Below are 18056 nucleotides of genomic sequence, written 5' to 3' on the forward strand. Positions count from 1 at the left end.
ATTAAAATATGTATTAACTCAATACATTTGATCCATAAAAATGGATCAAAATGGATCACAGACCTAAAAATAAGCTAAAACTATAAAACTCTTAGGTTGAAACATAGGAGGAAATCCTTGTGACTTGGAGTAGATAATTGTTTCTTGCACATAGTGTCAAAAGTATAAACAGCACAAGAAAACCTATAGGACTTCCCTGGTGGTTAAGAATCTGCCTGCCAATGCGGTGCGCAGGGGTCTGAGCACCCATCTGGGAAGATCCCACATCCCACGGGGCAGTTAAGCCCGTGCACCACAGCTATGAGTCCTTGTACCCTGGAACCCATGCTCTGCAGCAAAAGAAGCCACTGTGAGGAGCTTGTGCTCGGCAACTAGAGACTAGCCCCTGCTCGCTGCAACGAGGGAAGGCCTGTGTGCAGCAACGAAGCCAAAAATAAAAATAAAAAAATTTCTTATATAAAGAAAGTGAGCCAAGATATCTGAGTTGGTACTTTTTTAGAGAAGCTATACACATAGCCAGGAGTTGCAAAGAGTCGGACATGACTGAGCAACTCACACACACACATACACATAGCTAAATGCACATGAAAATATGCTCAAAGTCATAAATCTTCAGAGAAATACAAATCAAAATCACCATGAGATGCTGCTGCATAACCATCAGAATGGCTATAATAAGAAAGGAATTCAAAAAGTTTGGCATGTGTGTGGAGAAACTGGAACCTTCATACATTGCAGATGGGAAAGTAAAATGGTACAGCCACTTTGATGAACAATTGGCTGTTCCTCAAAAGGTTAGACATTAAGTTACCGTAGGATCTAGCAATTACACTTCTAGGTACATATCCAAGAAACATGAAAACGTATGTCCAAACAAAAACTTGCACCAAAATGCTCATGAAAGCCTTGTTTATCATAGCCCAGTGTTGGAAATAACCCAAATGTCCATCAGCTGATGAATGGATAGAATGGTATATTTATGGAATGCAATATTATATGACCATAAAAAATTTTAACTATCCCTGCATTTTACAACATGGATGAACCTTGAAAATGTTATGCTAAATAAAAGAAACCTATCATATAAAACCACATATTGTATGATCCCATTTATATGAAATGTTCAGAGTAGGTAAATCTGTAGAGATAGAAAGATTAGTGGTTGTTTAGGGCTAGGGTTGTGGGAGGATGGCATAGGGAGTTAAAGCTAATGGGTATGGGGTTTCTTTTGGGGGAAGGAAAACAAATTATTTTGCAGTGATGGTTGCATTCTGTGAATGTACAAAAATAATCAGATTGTATAATTTCAGTGGGTGAACTGTACGTGAATTATAACTTAAGCTATTAAAACACACATATACTATGGAATTTAAAATTATGCTTCCAGTTGTTTAAAATGTTCTCTAGCAGACTCATTCCAATACCATTTAGTGCATTTCTCGATGTACTAGTATCATATTGTAATTCCAGTATTTTAAAACTTCACTGAAGAAAAAGTGCTACAGATTGATTATATTCTATTTTCAAAAGGGTTAAAAAAAATCCAAAAGGATTTACAAAGGAAAATTACAAATCCAAAACTAAAAATCAAAGGCACTTCTTTCAACTCGGGAAGTATAACATTAGACAAAGGAAGACCACAGAATGGGGAAATGAGACTTTATTGTTTAAATACAATTTTTCTTCACTTAAAGCTCCTTTCTAGCACAGATGAAAAGGAGTCCGATTCCATCTCCGCCAGAGCTTCTGGCCTCAAGAACACTTTCTCCATTCCTCTGAATGAGATTGCATTTTGTGCTTCTGTAGCACACCCGGTAGAATAATGTGTGACGCCCAAGGATAGGTGATCGTAGTGACCCCCAGCCCCTTTCCTGTTTGTGTGTTCGGTGAAGAACCCAGAGGTTTTACTGTCTCCTTTGAGGTCAACCAGCTTCCACTGGTCCTTTGGAAAGTAACAAGGTTACTCTACTCATTCCTGCCCCAGCCCACAAACTGCTGGGAACTTCATGAAATAACAGTAACTGGTGGGAGTAAACTGGAAGCTTGTCACAGGATCCTTGTGTGTTGTGGTTGCTTAAATCCAACTTCAGTCTTGGTGCTGAGAAAATGGTTCAGATGTGATTAATAACAACAGTTGCAAAGTTGTGAATGGACCTGAAGTAGCTTCAAAACTGATATTTTTAGCTTTCCCAGTCTTTGTGATTGTTATTGGTTTCATTATCAATTTACTTGGCCAACACAAATTGCTGCTGCTGCTGCTGCTGCTAAGTCACTTACCTCAGTTGTGTCTGACTCTGTGCGACCCCATAGACGGCAGCCCACCAGGCTTCCCTGTCCCTGGGATTCTCCAGGCAAGAACACTGAAGTGGGTTGCCATTTCCTTCTCCAGTGCATGAAAGTGAAAAGTGAAAGTGAAGTCGCTCAGTTGTGTCCGACTCTTAGTGACCCCATGGACTGCAGCCCACCAGGCTCCTCCATCCATGGGATTTTCCAGGCAAGACTACTGGAGTGGGGTGCCTTCTCCAAACACAAATTGAAGCCTTACCAATGACTGACCCTTATATTAGAGTGGAAGTTACAATAAGGAATAACCCTTTGCCTAGTGGGGAGGTTGGACAGATTCTGTGATGTGTGATAAATAGATTAATAGCCAGAGAGTGTTGGAACCTAGAGGTGGGAGATACAGTTTCTACTGAGGAAATGGTTTGAAGAAGAGGTAACATTTAATCTGGGTTTTGAAGGATGAGTAGGAGTTTGCTGGGCCACAAAGTAGCAGAGACCTGTAGGAAAGACATGTCAGACAGAGGGAGCAGCAAGCATGTGAAAATGCTCTGCAATATGAAGAGGTATTGCTTGCCCAAGGGTGAAACTGTGGTCAGGGCTTAGAAAGAAATGGGACAGGCTGGAGATGAAAGATAAGTGTCAGGTCCACGAATAGCAAGTAAAGGACTTCAAACAGCATCCAGTGAGCAGTAGACAGCCAGCAGTCTCTATTCAGAGGAACAATGACATTAGGTTGCTTTTTAGGAAATTACATCTGTTGGCAGTGGAGACTTTTGATTACTTTCTGCTGTTTACCAAACACGAATATTTGGGGGAAAATGTCATGCTTCCCATAGAGAAGCAGAACTACGTCCTACACTTGTCTTGCTGTGTCCATCCTTAATATATAACCTTACTCTGTACATTTTATGTTCCCAAAGTTCTTTTCTAAGTCATTCATTTAGACCTTGGAACACTAGTTCCAATGGGGGAAAAGTCTTATGTGACCTGTGGCACATCTGAGTTAGTGTCAGTCTGACTGTAGAACCCAGTCTCTGGTGGGGGAGGGGTGTTGTCTGGGCTTAGCTTGGCACCTGGCAGGGGGCATTTGATAACAGCATGTGGGATGAATAGGAAATCAATTCAGAATTCTAACTAGCCACATTAGGAGCTGACCTTCCATTTCTAGGATAGCAAAGGACCTTGGCTTTTTGCCATCACCCTCAGGATGACAAGTGAGATGGGGGGCCAGGAGCCTTGGCAGGAGTTAAAGCATAGCTAGGACTTGGCGGGGAGGCAGGGCTAGAGGCAGCTGTGCAGACAGCTGCAGTGCAGCCGAGATTGTCCTTGGACTTCTTACTGCCTTTGCTCTGTTGGCTCCCACCCTTCCTTCCTCCCCACTCTCAGAGTTAGCGACCACTCCCTTGCTGTCCTGCCCTCCAAAAGGACTAACATTATCTCATTCCCTCACCTCAGTGCTTTCATTTCTCCCAACTCCCAACCTATCTTGAGCCACAGGCAGGATGCTTGGGAGGAGATGTGAGCCAATAATTAGTGCATAGATTTCCATCTTTAGGCAGGGTTGGGATCCAAACCTACTGGGTAAGCTGGTTGAGGGTGGAGTGGGGTCGGGGAGGCAAGAAGAGATGATGGTAGTAACTAACATTGGTGAGGTGCACGCTGTACACCAGGCCTGTGCCAAATGCATTACGTGCAGTATTTCACACTCTCATGCCATGACTAATAGGTATTATTGTGCCCATTTTGCAGAGTAGGAGACTGAGACTCGATATTGAATACTTACATAACTTGCCTGTGAGTGAAGTTTCTCAGTCATGTCTGATTCTTTGTGACCCCATGGAGTGTAGCCTGCCAGGCTCCTCCATCCATGCGATTTTCCATGCAAGGATACTGGAGTGGGTTTCCATTTCCTTCTCTATGGGTTCTTCCTGACCTAGGGATCAAACCCCGGTCTCCGACACTGCAAGCAGACTCTTTACCATCTGAGCCACCAGGGAAGCCCAAATAACTTGCATAGTGAGTTGCCATTTGAACATCAGGTCTTTCTGTCTCTGGAGGCTCCTATTACTGTTGGAATTGTATGGGTCTCAATCCTGGAACTCTTGATTTTGAGCTCTTCCTGCTGAAGAAGTGTGTAGAGCAAGGAGCTGGCTGCTTGTCCCACTCAAGCCTGGGTACCGAAGCTTTCAGAGCCATGTTCCAGCACTTTCACATTCCAAGTTTTCTCCCACCCTCCTGACAGTAAACCCATCAATACCGGGTGTTAGCTGTGCAAAAGAAATACTAATTACAATCATTTATACATAATTACTACATAGTACAGTGATGATTACACGTATCAGTGCCTGTGTTGGAGTAACTTCAGTCTCCCACTTTATTTGGTTACACTAAATTCTCTCCATGTATTGCCAGCTTTCCTGGTTCATTGATCACGTATGTCATCTTAAACTTGTAGCTCATAAAAGTGGGGAGGATCTTGAATGGGAGCTGCTATTATATCTGACTCTGTGGGACCCTGTGGACTGCAGCCTGCCAGGCTCCTCTGTCCATGGGATTCTCTAGGCAAGTGTACTTAGAATGGATTGCCATGCCCTCCTCCAGGGAATCTTCTCAACCAAGCGATTGAACCTGGGTCTCCTGCATTGCAGGCAGATTCTATCGCTGAGCCAATGGGAGGCACAGTGGCAAAGGGAGCTTGGTTGTGAAGGGGCTTGATCCCCAGGTGAAGGCATTAAGAGGGCATCCTGTGGGCACTCGGGAGCCTGGGAGTCATTGGAGGAGGGAAGCAGTGTGGCCAAGGTCAGGGTTTAAATGAGGTTGGTTTGGAGACATTGGGCAGATTAAGATGGCAGAGACTGGTGCCTGGAGATTAGTTATTTGAAATGCAAGAAATAAAGCACTTTTCTCAATGTAGACACCTGTGGTAAAGAAACCGCCCACCAGTGCAGGAGATGTAAGATACGTGGGTTTGATCCCTGGGTTGGGAAGATTCCCTGGAGGAGTGGCAACCCACTCCAGTATTCTTGACTGGAGAATCTTATGGACAGAGGAGCCGAGCAGGCTACAGTCCATAGGGTCACACAGGGTAGGGTATAACTGAAACGACTGAGCATCAAGCATGAGTTTGTAATCCTGAGTCTACCACTTAGGAGCTCTGACCTCAGATAAGTGCCTGGTGACACTTTCCATTCCTAGATTTTTCATTGATTTTTAGATCTTTCCTAATCCAAAAATTTTGTAATTTCTAGACAACAAGAATGGTTATGGAAAGGATAGATTGTGAGAGAGATTGCAAATGAATCAAAACCTCCAAGATACTCAGATAAGTGCTGGAGGTTCCTTTCTATGTTTATAGATTATTTCATTACTGTAGGGTTTTTTTTTTTTTGCTTGCTTGTTCTTACGTTTGTCTGGGTTTTGTTTTTAGAATTGAGAGCAGAAGTGATAGGCAAGAAGACATTTTATCCCTAGCAAATGTAGGAAAATAGATCTATTTGTTTAGAGGAGCCCCAGTTTTAGCTCTTCTCTATTCTGCTGCCTCCCAACAAGACCCAGGGGAAAGGATGTGGCCAGGTGTTTAATTTTGCAGGATTTCTTGGGTACACTTTGCCCAAGTAAGGCCCCTATTTATTGAGAAAAGACCTCCTGGAGAGCTGTGATAGTTAAAGTACTGCTGGCTGCTGTAACTAATCAACTCCTAACTCTCAGTGGTTTAATGCAATGGAATGTCCTTCTCACTCTCGTGTAGCCCAGTTTTGGCAACAGGGAAGGGTGGAGATGACAGTGAGTCAAGTAGTTGTTCAGGGACCCCAGCTCACAGAAACTGTATCCTCAACACATGACTTCTAAGGTCTTACTTGGTGTAAGCATCTAACTAGTAAGTGGGGGAGGCAAGAGGGAGAATGGAAAATTGCTTGGGAGAGGTTTGGGAGCAGGCCTGAGTGTGACATATATTACTCTGCCCACACTCCATTGGCCAGAATTCTGTGATATTACTACAGAAAATTGCAAAGGCATCTGAGAGATGTTGCCCAGCTGTGTGTCTTGGGGAGAAAGGAGATGCGTTTGGGGAGCAGCTGTTTTAGAATAGTAATAGCACTGTTTAGTCCTAGAATTCAGGGTTGCTATTTCCTTCTCCAGGGGATCTTCCTAACCCAGGGATTGCACCTGGATCTCCTGCCTTGCAGGCAGACACTTTACCAGCTGAGCCACCAGGGAAGCCTCCCCTTGAATTCACAGTTAGGTCCAATTTCTTGGAATTTCAAGTCAACAAAGACCTTCTAAAATTCTTATGATCTCTTCTTTAGTTATGTTCAGGCAAAGTGGCTTAAAAAGACTCATACTTCACACAGTCTTTCTTGACAATGCATAGCACCCCCCCAAAAATTTGGTAGATACTAATGGTAGTAATTTGCATTCCAGTACTATTTTGTTCATATGAAACTCTCCTTTGGTTCAGGTTTCACTTTACCCCATATTTTAGTCAATTTTTCTTGACCTCAGAAGGTTTATTAACTTTTCTGCTTTTGCCAAGGCAACTCTTGGTAGAGAGAAATCTCTAAAAATGGCATCTGTAACAGGTTTATAGTCAAGGTTAAATTGATCTCATGCTTAGGTTCAAAAGCAGTTGCCATGTTAGATAAAATAAAAGTGCACACACCTTCAACCAGGGTATGTAGTCAAACCAGAAAGTGATCAAGGAAACCACAAAGAAAAACACTATAGAGCCAAATGAAAAGGGACACAAAGTAGGTAATTTTGTGACCATAGTTGCCTGTTGCAGCTGTACAAACCCAGCTACATGAGATGATGATGTAATCTCTTGTTGCAAAGAATAAAGTGATTTCCCATGAGATTAAGCCTGAACTTTCCAACCTTGTGTTGAAGGTCTAGACCGTCTCTGCTCTCTCCCAAACTCCAGGATAGTTATTAGATTTGAATTTCTGACTTGAATGACGTACAGAGTAAGCTGAATTTTGCAACCCTTTAAAAATGTTACCTTTAATGTTTATCACAGTCCAGTAAAAAATAAACTGCCCATTGGTGTATTTCCTGACATTAGGATGATCTGATATCTTTTGTTGCAGTATTCTCAGGATTGTGCCCCTTGAAGAGTTATTAAACCAGCTGTTGCATGTGTCAGTATGAAACAGAACCTCTCTGTCCCACAGTTGGGATTTGAGGTTTTTTTTTTAATTGCAGATATACATAGATTTCTTCAGTTTGTATTTTATAACCATTAAACCATCATTGAGAGGCTATCATGAGCTGGATATTGTGTACAAAGATACATCCTGTGGTTGTATCTTGAATCAGAACATTAGCATCATTCCTGGATGTCTCAGCAATGTTTCTTTAAGGAATATAGTCTTTAGTCTTTTAAGAACTGGATTCCACAGAATGTGTGCTCAGTTCAGTTCAGTTCAGGCGCTCAGTCGTGTCCGACTCTTTGCGACCCCATGGATTGCAGCACGCCAGGCCTCCCGGTCCATCACCAACTCCCGGAGTTCACTCATACTCACGTCCATTGAGTCAGTGATGCCATCCAGCCATCTCATGCTCTGTCGTCCCCTTCTCCTCCTGCCCCCAATCCCTCCCAGCATCAGAGTCTTTTCCAATGAGTCAACTCTTCACATGAGGTGGCCAAAGTACTGAAGTTTCGGCTTTAGCGTCATTCCCTCCAAAGAAATCCCAGGGATGATCTCCGAATGTCTTTAATTCACCTTCTCAAAAACTCATGATAGCCAAGCATTAGGTAGCATGACAATGAACCACATATGTGCCTAGTTCGAGTCTTCCTGTAGGTTTTAAATCTCTTAGCGAGCACACCCCATGAGGGAAAGACCTGGGGTCTTTGTGTCCCCGTGCCCAGCTCCAGATTGGGACATCATGCATGCCCAATAAATGTTTGTTGAGTATGTGAAAGAACACGTGAGCAACCTTACTTGAAATAGGTCACAGTGTGTTTTAGATTTAGAATGTAAGAGTTTAGTAGACACCGAATCATTCCTTTCATATAAGAAACACATGTATTTTTGCTTACCTTCAATGAAGAAGGAAATGGCAAGCCATTCTAGTACCCTTGCCTGGAAAATCCCATGAACAAAGGAGCCTGCTAGGCTACAGTCCATGGGGTCGCAAAGAGTTGGACACAACTGAGTGACTTCACTTTCCTTTTCCTTTCAATATCATTGATTTTTTTTTGTAATTGAGGATTATCCAAGATTAAAATTTTCTTCCTATTTTTAGTTGTTTCTTACCAGATATATATATTAGGCAAGCTGTACACATCTGTTGACTTGATCTCTTTATGTGAGGTTTATGTCCAGAGGTGGCCAGAAAAGAAGTAAAGCTTATTTTAGTCTTTGGCAGCTGGCTTATGGAAAAGTTGAAACTAAAGTAACTTGCACTTACTTAGCAGAAAGGGACCTGCTCAGTATACCAAATGAATGTGAATATGCAAGTTTCCACTTACCAAATTCTAGCAACACATGTTGTCCCACTGGCTCCTCACCAGTGTTGGATGGAAGGTCAGGTTTTCAAGATTTCCATTTTATTAAGGGGAAAACTGAGACTGTGATCAAGGGACTTTCCAGGAGCTCATAGCTAAATGTATGTTTTATCTGTTAAAACCTAGACAGCCTCCGCCAAATTCGTTGCACTTTCCTCATGATAACACTGCTGACTGCTATAAGTTTTTTATGGTGTTTTATTCATCTATGTGATACTCATGATTTTTAAGAAATAAAAGATTTCTATATACCTATAGTTATAAATTTATTTTAATACTGCCTGCATATGGTGATGTTTTAAAAGTACAATCAGATCATTTCAGTCTTCACTGAAAAAAATGTGATGTACTTCTAAGTACACTGTACTTAGGAAAAATCCAGACAGCTTACCTGGGCCTGAATGTTGCTTACACCTTGGCTATCAGGCCATGTGTTTCTCCCTCCACTCACTCTGCTTGGCCAGACTGGCTTTGAATATACTGAGCCCACTCTTGCCTCCAGGCCTTCTTCCTTACTGTTCAGTCCACCTGAAACTTGTCTGCAGTTCCTCTTTGGCTGATGCTTTTATGTCATCTCATTTTCTCCCCAGGTGTTACTTCCCCAAGGCAGCCTTCTCATCAGCTGATTTAAATGCTACCTGCATGGGTTACTCCTATGCTTGTCTTCCCAGGGCTTATGTGATCTGAAATTTTCCTCTCATTTATTTACTTGTTTATAGTTTATAATATATTCTTCCTACTTCCCCCCACACTTCACTTGTTCCAAGAAGAGAAGTTCTAAAGGGCAGATTCTTTTGTCTGTCTGCTCCAGCCCTGCCTTCCCTGGGGCTAGAACAGTGTGCCACACAAGGCAAGCACTTGATAAATAATTGCTGCATCAATACATATCTGAATATTAGTTCATCCTAGTCAGCTCCCGTATCTCCAGTTTTTTTAATCTTTTTGTTTTCTTTTTGTTTTCTTCACCAAATCTTCAGATGTGATTCTCTCTTTTTTTTTTTAACTGGAAGATAATTGCTTTACAATATTGTGTTGGTTTCTGCCATCAACATGAATCAGCCGCAGGTGTACATATTTCCCTTCCCTCTTGAACCTCCCTCCCGTCTCCCACCCCACCCCACCTCTAGGTTGTCACTGGTTTGTGCTCTCTGTGTCATGCACCAATTTCCCACTGGCTGTTTTACATATGGTGTCGTATGTTTCCATGTTACTCTCTCAGTTCGCCCTACCTTCGCCCTCCCACGCTGTGTCTGCAACTCTGTTCTCTGTGTCTGCGTCTCCATGGTAGTTGTGGGTACATTTTATGCAGGAGATGTGGAATAATAATAATGTTTAATTTTGTTTGTTATATAAAATTATGCCACAGCCCCAGAAATGTCTTTAGATGAGTATGAAGATAATCTGTTACCAGATAGAGAGGGCAGACTGTTCTAGTTGCAGCTTTGGGGGCTCACAGGTGGGAAACCTGTGTGGGATTCCACTGGGAGGGGAGTTGCCACAAATGAATGACCACCTCCTTTTCTCTGCAGTTGCTCCTGAGGATGTTGTATGTACGCATAAATGAAACTTGGATCCAGTGTGTCTTACACTTGACCATCTCTCAGCAGATAACCACTTCTTTTTTCCTTGTATTCCCACCTAGTGTTGATATTCTCCCATTGTGTTTAGATAGTGTTTATTGGGGTTTTTGGTTTTTGTTTGTTTCCTCTGAGGGTTTTTTTTCTTTTTTTGATTTGTTGTTTTTGTTTTGTGCTGTGATGACACATACCAAAGTTGGACTTTATTGTGGTAGGCTTTGCCCTCTGGCTGCGTGTCTGTGTGCATATCTCCAGGGAAGGCTTCACACCTGTTTGAGGCTCAGACTTTTCTTCTATAAAAATGGTTGAATGAATACATGACCTGTCTCTGCAGAACAGGACAGTTGGGGGACAATATATCTCAGAAGGTTCATAAATATAAAATATCATCATCATAACTTTAAAGCATGATATCAATAAATATTTCAAAAAATGTTTATATTTAATATGTTGGAGGACAACAGTGGTTTTTAATAAAATTGCAAGTGAATAATATGCTTGACTCATAGCTATTTTGCTAAACTTCTCATCTGATTCTAATAAATACAGAAAATGTCCTCAGTTTAATGCAAAATACAAGATAAGCAGGTGATGGGCATTTCTGCAATGTGAATTCAATGTTATTTTTTGTTGTTGTGTACTATAAATTGTGTATGGAACTGGGGTGATGTTTACATGAAAAAAAAAAAAACACACAGCTGCCTTGATCTTGAAAATATCCCAAATATTTAAAAGCACTATGGCTTTTTATTTTTTAATTTGTTGTGAAACATGTTGATAGACATCACAATGCAGGGTTTTTTTGGTCTTTTAATTAAGATCTGTCATTATAATGCCTTTTTTTTTTTTTTACAACTTCATGTAACAGAAAAGATTTCTGCCAATAAGTGTAATTCTACAAAGGATAAGTAAAGTATTTAAAACTTTAAAAATCTAAACATGTATAGAAGAGGAGTTGGTGGATCCATCATTACTAAAAATAATACAGCTCTTAGATATAGAAGACAAAATGGGTACCTTGTTAAACAAGGACTTGTAATTTATGATTTTTTTTGGTAGGATATCTGTTATTTTTTTCTACTGCTACTGCTGCTGCTGCTTAGTTGCTGCAGTCGTGTCCGACTCTGTGCGACCCCATAGACGGCAGCCCACCAGGGTCCCCCGTCCCTGGGATTCTCCAGGCAAGAACACTGGAGTGGGTCGCCATTTCCTTCTCCAATGCATGAAAGTGAAAAGTGAAAGTGAAGTCACTCAGTCATGTCCGACTCTTAGCAACCCCATGGACTGCAGCCTACCAGGCTCCTCCATCCATGGGATTTTCCAGGCAAGAGTACTGGAGTGGGGTGCCATTGCCTTCTCCGTATTTTTTTCTACTTTGACTGATTAGGAACATGAGACCTGATACAATGGTACTTTGTTCCATTCGAAAAATTTTAAAGTATTAGAGAAAGTAGTTGATCTAGAATGCTGTGAATGTAATTAGTATAAATACTTACATGCAAAGTGTGGAGAACCATTTATAGAGAACTTACTATGCACAAGGCTCTGTGCTAGCTTCTCACATGTTTTGTCACATTTAGGCCTCACTGACACCTATGCAATTGCTGCCATTGTTTCTCTATAACGGTTGAAAAAACTGGTGTTCATGGGCTTGCCCAAAGTAACACCCCCAGTGAGTGATCAAGCTAGGCTTTGGAGTCAGTCAGCTGGACTGCAGAGCCAGTGCTCTCAGCCCCACCCCACAGCTCCGCATCAGTCTATCCACAGGTATTAAATAGGAGATAGGTCCAAGCATATTGACAAGGCCTGCTCTCGAGAGTAAATTATTCAGCCTCCAATATACATTGCTAAGTAGAAAAATAAGGTGGAGAACAGTGCATGTTATATACTACATCTGTCTTTTTTTTTTAAATTATAGCTGTCTTTATACATTTTCTTTGGAAAATCTTTAAGGTTACTTCAGGGATTAGTCTGGGGCCCTGTGGGATCCCAGTGACAAGGAGACTTAAGTTTTACTGGATATCCTTTGGGTTCCTTTTGAATTGTCAGCACTGCTGTTGGTTGGCAACCTCGGGATTTCCCAAAGTGAGATTCAAACCTGGTCCCCTGGTCTCCTTGACAAAGAAGGCAAGGAGAGCCTAAAAATAGAGGCAGATAGCACCAGACTTGTAGGTGGCAGGGTTAATATGCAAGGAACTTACATATGATGCTTGCCTTGGGCAGCTGAAAGATGAAGAAAATCTTGCCAGAATCTTGTTTATACAGATGCTTTAACTGGGTTCAGTCACATATTCAGTCCAGGTAGTCTCAATAACACACTACTATCTCAAGGCCGAGTGCTGAAAGATGGTTCCCACCGTGGGAACGGTGGGCAGAACATACAGGCCAAAGATGGGGCCAGCTTGGGTTAGCCGACAGTCATGTCCAGTCAATGACCTTTTTCAACAACTGCGTGTGACTACTATTTAAAACTCCACTTTAAAATGACACTGTTACGAACTGGTAAGAAAATTAATGTATGTTAAGAATTTTGTACATGTGAAATCTGCTTTTCAGGCATCCTATCTGTTTATTTTGAATCACAAGCTATGGGATGTTAACTCTACCCAAGAGAATGTGTTGATCCAGGGAACTCAGATGCCAGGCCTGACTGTACCACTTAGGTCATCATCGTCAGGCCTCAGTTCTCTAAACTGAAACATGAGAAGAGTGAACAAGTTGCCTTCCAACTTGAAAAACCAATAATTTCAAGATAAGCTATAAAACCCCCACTTTTTAAGAAGATTAAATTCATGGTTAAAATTAAGTGCATTCATGAAAGGAGTGCCATCTTGGTTCTCAATGGGCCAAAAGGCACTACTCTTTTGTGTCTGCTCTGGGCATTGCCTCTTGGTGGCAACACTGAAGAATTGGGGTGAAAGTTTCCAAGAACAGGCAATTCTTAGTGTAAAACCAGAATATTCTGCAATAACCACTGTAGCAACATTTTTCCATCTGTTAATACATAGTGGTGTCAAGGTCAACTATAGGCTGAATTCAAAACTAATTATTGGACACTTTCAAAGCATCTTTTGTTACTGGTTTGTGGAAATCTATTAAGCATAGGTTCTTCATAATTTACTATAATCTTTGATTGCATGAATGATAACAGAGTTTGGCAAAGCTTTTGGTAAAGGGCCATATAGTAAAAATTGTTTGATTTGTGGGCTCTAGCTTCTCTGTTGTAACCACTCAGCTCTGCTGTCACAGCACAAAAGCAGAAGTAAATAAAGCGTAAATGAATGGGCAAGGCTATGTTCCAGTAAAACCTCTTTACAAAGAAGGGCATTGGGCCAGATTTGGCCCATGACTTATAGTTTGTTTACCCCTGAACTGTAGAAAACAAACCCCTGTCCCAACGTTCTCTTTGCCCTGTGTCCTGAGATAAATTACCTTATTGCCTCTCCTCTAATTCCTGAGTATAAGAATAAATGCCTCCATTCCACAATACCATACCTTCATTAATTCCCTTATGAACAAACCCTAGTTGGCAAATGCTACAATTCTACCACGTCACCCTGATGCCAACCCTATTTTAGTTTTACAAGTTGCCTTCCTTATTTCTTTTCACTCTGAACTGAAATTTCCTGAAGATAAACAGCTATGGTTGCTTCTCTTGCATTCCTTTGTATTACCATTTTTACATGATTTCAACCTTTACCCCCCAAATGTTTGGGTCACATATCTTTTATACCTAGGGAATTGTGGTCAGCGTTGTTTCAAATCTGCAGGATATAATTGGTTAACCTTTTGCTAAACATATTCTTTCCTCTCTTAAGCGAAGCTCACCACATTTAACAAGCCACTCTCTTCAAAGACCAAGAAAGTCTGGAGGAAGAGTTAATCTTGGCAAATTATTTGCAGAGATAGATGTTGGTCTCTGAACTCAGTGCATCCCTGGAGAGACCTCTGCCTTAGCCAGGAGAATGGGGAAGCAGCCTTGGTGTGTAGCAATACCTGGCTCCCATCCTAGACAATTCCCTCCCAGCCTCAGTCCAGCTCACATTTTTGTCTTTTCCCCTGAAGCACCTCCTAGTTTCCATCCTTTTTTTCTCCCATTATTTCCAAATTCTAAAACTTCACCTGCCATGGACAAACTTGATGCTGGCAAAGTTCTTCACTGGGATGCACGAAGGCTCACAGATTATTGAGATTTACTACATGCTTTAAATTCACTGCTTTTCCTATTCAGCAATTTAGTTGTAGCCCCGGATAAAGGTGATTTGTGTGATCCATCTTGCTTTATGTCTCGCTTAACTTTCTGTCTTTTTCATGACAGGTTGCTGAATGCTATAAAGCCAGGACTTGTTAAAAAGATCAATAGATTGCCTACCCCCATTGCAGGATTGGTGAGTATCCAGAATTAAGATTTATCTTCCAATATGCCTTTGCTCTAACCTAAGGGTCATGACAATGCCATTTATTACAGTTCTTTCCTGCAGTATATATTCCACATGAATGAGAATGCATTGAAGCCATTAAACTGTGAGGTCACTTAAAAATGAAAGATTGCAGTTATGCCTAAATGGCATCTTAATCTTTGTGTTTTTCCCATGAGTGATAAGAATGACGTTCATTCTTAAAGAGTTAAATTTGTTTTGGGGTGAGAAGCTGGTAATTAAGTTGACCTGAGGGGAGGAATGCGATGGTAATTATGGTTTTCTCATTTCAGTTCTCTGCGTTCCCCTGGAATGAAGGAGAGAAGGGGCAGTGAGAGAAATAATTTCATGATGAACAAGCAGCATTTTCATGATAAATTGCTGTTTTCAATCTTAAAAATCTTCTTGCATTTAAGTACCACATTTGTAGACCAACTTTCTAAAGACATAATGGTCACTGAGGTGATTCTATTATCTGGAGAATTGTTAAGCAAATCCCTGGTTCTTCCGAACCTACCCAGCTAAAACCAGTAAAACTCAAATGTTCACACGTAGTCAGATGCAGGATTCTTCTTCATGCATTGATGTTTCATAATTCTTGGCAACTAATTTTTATTGCTTAATTGTTGTCACCTTTTGCTAATAAGAAAAAGGTGGAAGATCAAAAGTACGAACAAAGCTTAGTTCTGGAAGCAACACGGTGCACATGTCTGGGCTCACCCATGCGCCCTCACATACACATGTGTACATGTACAGGTACATGTGTGCACAGAAAGCTGAGGGTATGTGTGGCTTAGTAACAATGCTTCGACTGTTTTCATTGTGGTGCCTTCTGTGCCTGTGGTCTTGCAAAGAACAATTAGAAAAATGTCAAGAATTTAAGCAGGCTCCTACTTAGACTCTGATGATTTGCTTCACAGTCATATGACAATGACTAATTGAAATTTGATGCAACAACAACAACACAATTACATTTGAGAACTGTGGGGCTCATTAATTAGGTACATGGTTTAAGCAAGTTGAATGAAATGGATTTTTTTTTTAATTGTAAGAATTGCTATTTCTGCAGGTGCATTTCATTTCCCATACTGGTTAGTAGTACATTGGTAATTAGTTATGAAAAATCTTTCTAATTTCATTCATCAGTATCAGGTAGTCAATACATAGATACTTAAATTTGGAAGAAATGGATTTAAATAATCTAATTAAAAATCTGTATATTATGTATATTAATATTATATGCATTAATGTATACATGTATTAGTTATTTTTAAACTTTTTATTAAATCCATGTTTTTCAAATGTTAAGGCCATCACTTTAATGAAGCTAACAGATATCTGTTTGGCCCCAAGCATGTGGCATCTCCAGATCTTAGAAGTCTAATATATAATATTATAGGAGCCAAACTTACAGCAAGAAGTCAAGGAAGGCACCAGTGAAACCCACATGGCTGCAGAAAGCAGCTCTCAGTCCGGAAGCTAAGGAGAAGGGTTTTATAAATATTAATTTAAACTGTGAATCGTAAATAATTTGAGCAAAATTAAGGTTTGAGACGCATGCATTGATGTTTATGTTGGTTTCTTCTAGCAGATCAAGCATTGTTCTTTACCTGTTGCCTCTACTTTGGAACAGGCAGGCCATGTGATTCAAGAGAACCAGGGAACCTCTGTTGCTTTACTCCTATTTATACCCCTAACTTTTCCTTCTTCTTTTTTTTCATTTGAATTTCCTTTCCATTTTATCCTTTCCATCATTTCTCTGTTTTTTCCCTCTTTTCCAAGTAATGGTTTTCCACTTATCCTATCCTATATCACTTATATTTTCTTGACTGATTTGTTATTGTGATACTGTGATTTGTAATAAGCAATATGTATTTGGACTTTGTCTGTTTCTGGCATGGAGCACCTAAAACCCTTGGAATTTCCTAAGCCATAAGAACAATGGAAACGTCTTTTGTTATAATACTTGGTCTTCTGTCATCAGTTCCTGAAATGGCTCCAGTTCTATAAAGGTGAAGGAGTATCTTGTTCTTAATAACAAGCTCCTTTCAGCCCCACCTGGATGAGGTAACTTTTGGAAAGTCCCAAAGATGGGGGCTGGTTGCCAGGGGAACCAACCTCATGATGAAAGAGTTGAAACTTCAAGCCCCAACCCACTGACTTCCAGAGAGGGGAGAGGGGTTGGAGGTTGACTGAGTTGCCTGTGTCAGTGATTTAATCAATCTTGCCTATGTAATGAGGCCTCCATAAAAAACCAAAAGGACGTGATTCGGAGAGTTTTCAGATTGGTGAACACATGGAGATCCCAGGAGAGTAGCATACCCAGACAGTGTGGAAGCTCTATGTCCCTCCCCACATACCTTGCTCTATGTACTTCTGAATCTAGCTGTTCTGAATCCTTTATAATATTCTTTATAATAAATTGATAGACCTAAGTATGTGTTTCTTTGTGTTCTGTGAGCCACTTAACAAATTACTCAAACTCAAGAAGGAGATCTTGAGAACCTCTGGTTTATAGCTCGTTGTTCAGAAGCCCAGCTGACAACCTGGACTTGAGACTGATATCTGAAATGGGGGCAGTCCTTTTTTTATTAATTTTTTTATGGGGACAGTCTTAATGGGACTGAGCCTTGACCTGGGACATCTGACACTATCCCCAGGTGACGAGTGTCAGAAATGAGTTAATTGCTTGCTGGTGTTGGAAAAAACACACAGTGGAGTTATCTTTAGTCCAAAAAAATGCTTATTTATGTATAATTAGTTACTGCCCATTCACTCATGATTCCTTAATCTACAAATCTGGTCAAGCTCTTTTCTTTTCTTTTTTTTTTTTCTTTTCTCTTCTCCAATTACCACCAGATCAACATCTCCAAAATCCAGTGCACAAACTGGGATACCAACAAGAAACAGAACTGCTACCCTTCTGTACCCTTTCCCCATCCTGTTAATGTTCTTCCAGAGTTTGCTCTTCAGATCTATCGTCTGCTTGCTCTCTACACTGATGTTCCTGTCTGTCTTTGTGACCTCAACTCTTCATAGCATTGACCCAAGTCATCACTTCTCACCAAGTTTCTTCTCCTGAACTCCAGGTCTCTTATTCTGTGTATTGGACAGCTCCATCTGGATGTCCTACTGAACATCTCACACTGTTCATATTCATATTAGACTTAAATGACCACTGCTGCCCACTGATGTCAGTAATGCATCATAAACATGCAGTTGCCCTAGTTGAGCTATTAAAGAACATGGCAACTTTCTTCAGTCTGT

The 18056-nt window shown here is 40.9% G+C and overlaps 1 protein-coding gene across 42 annotated transcripts in view; it reads left to right on the top strand.

Moving 5' to 3' along the window:
- The window catches only part of LIMCH1 (LIM and calponin homology domains 1), a 352732-nt gene that overhangs the window by 153203 nt on the left and 181473 nt on the right, over positions 1-18056 (top strand). For all 42 annotated transcript variants that reach the window (XM_027970954.2, XM_027970957.2, XM_027970951.2 and 39 more), the window contains exon 3: positions 14690-14759. In XM_027970954.2, the coding sequence (XP_027826755.1) occupies positions 14690-14759 (70 nt within the window). The remainder of the gene's footprint in view (positions 1-14689; positions 14760-18056) is intronic.

The sequence above is a fragment of the Ovis aries genome, chromosome 6 (genome assembly GCF_016772045.2).
Source record: "Ovis aries strain OAR_USU_Benz2616 breed Rambouillet chromosome 6, ARS-UI_Ramb_v3.0, whole genome shotgun sequence".
Lineage (NCBI taxonomy): Eukaryota > Metazoa > Chordata > Mammalia > Artiodactyla > Bovidae > Ovis > Ovis aries.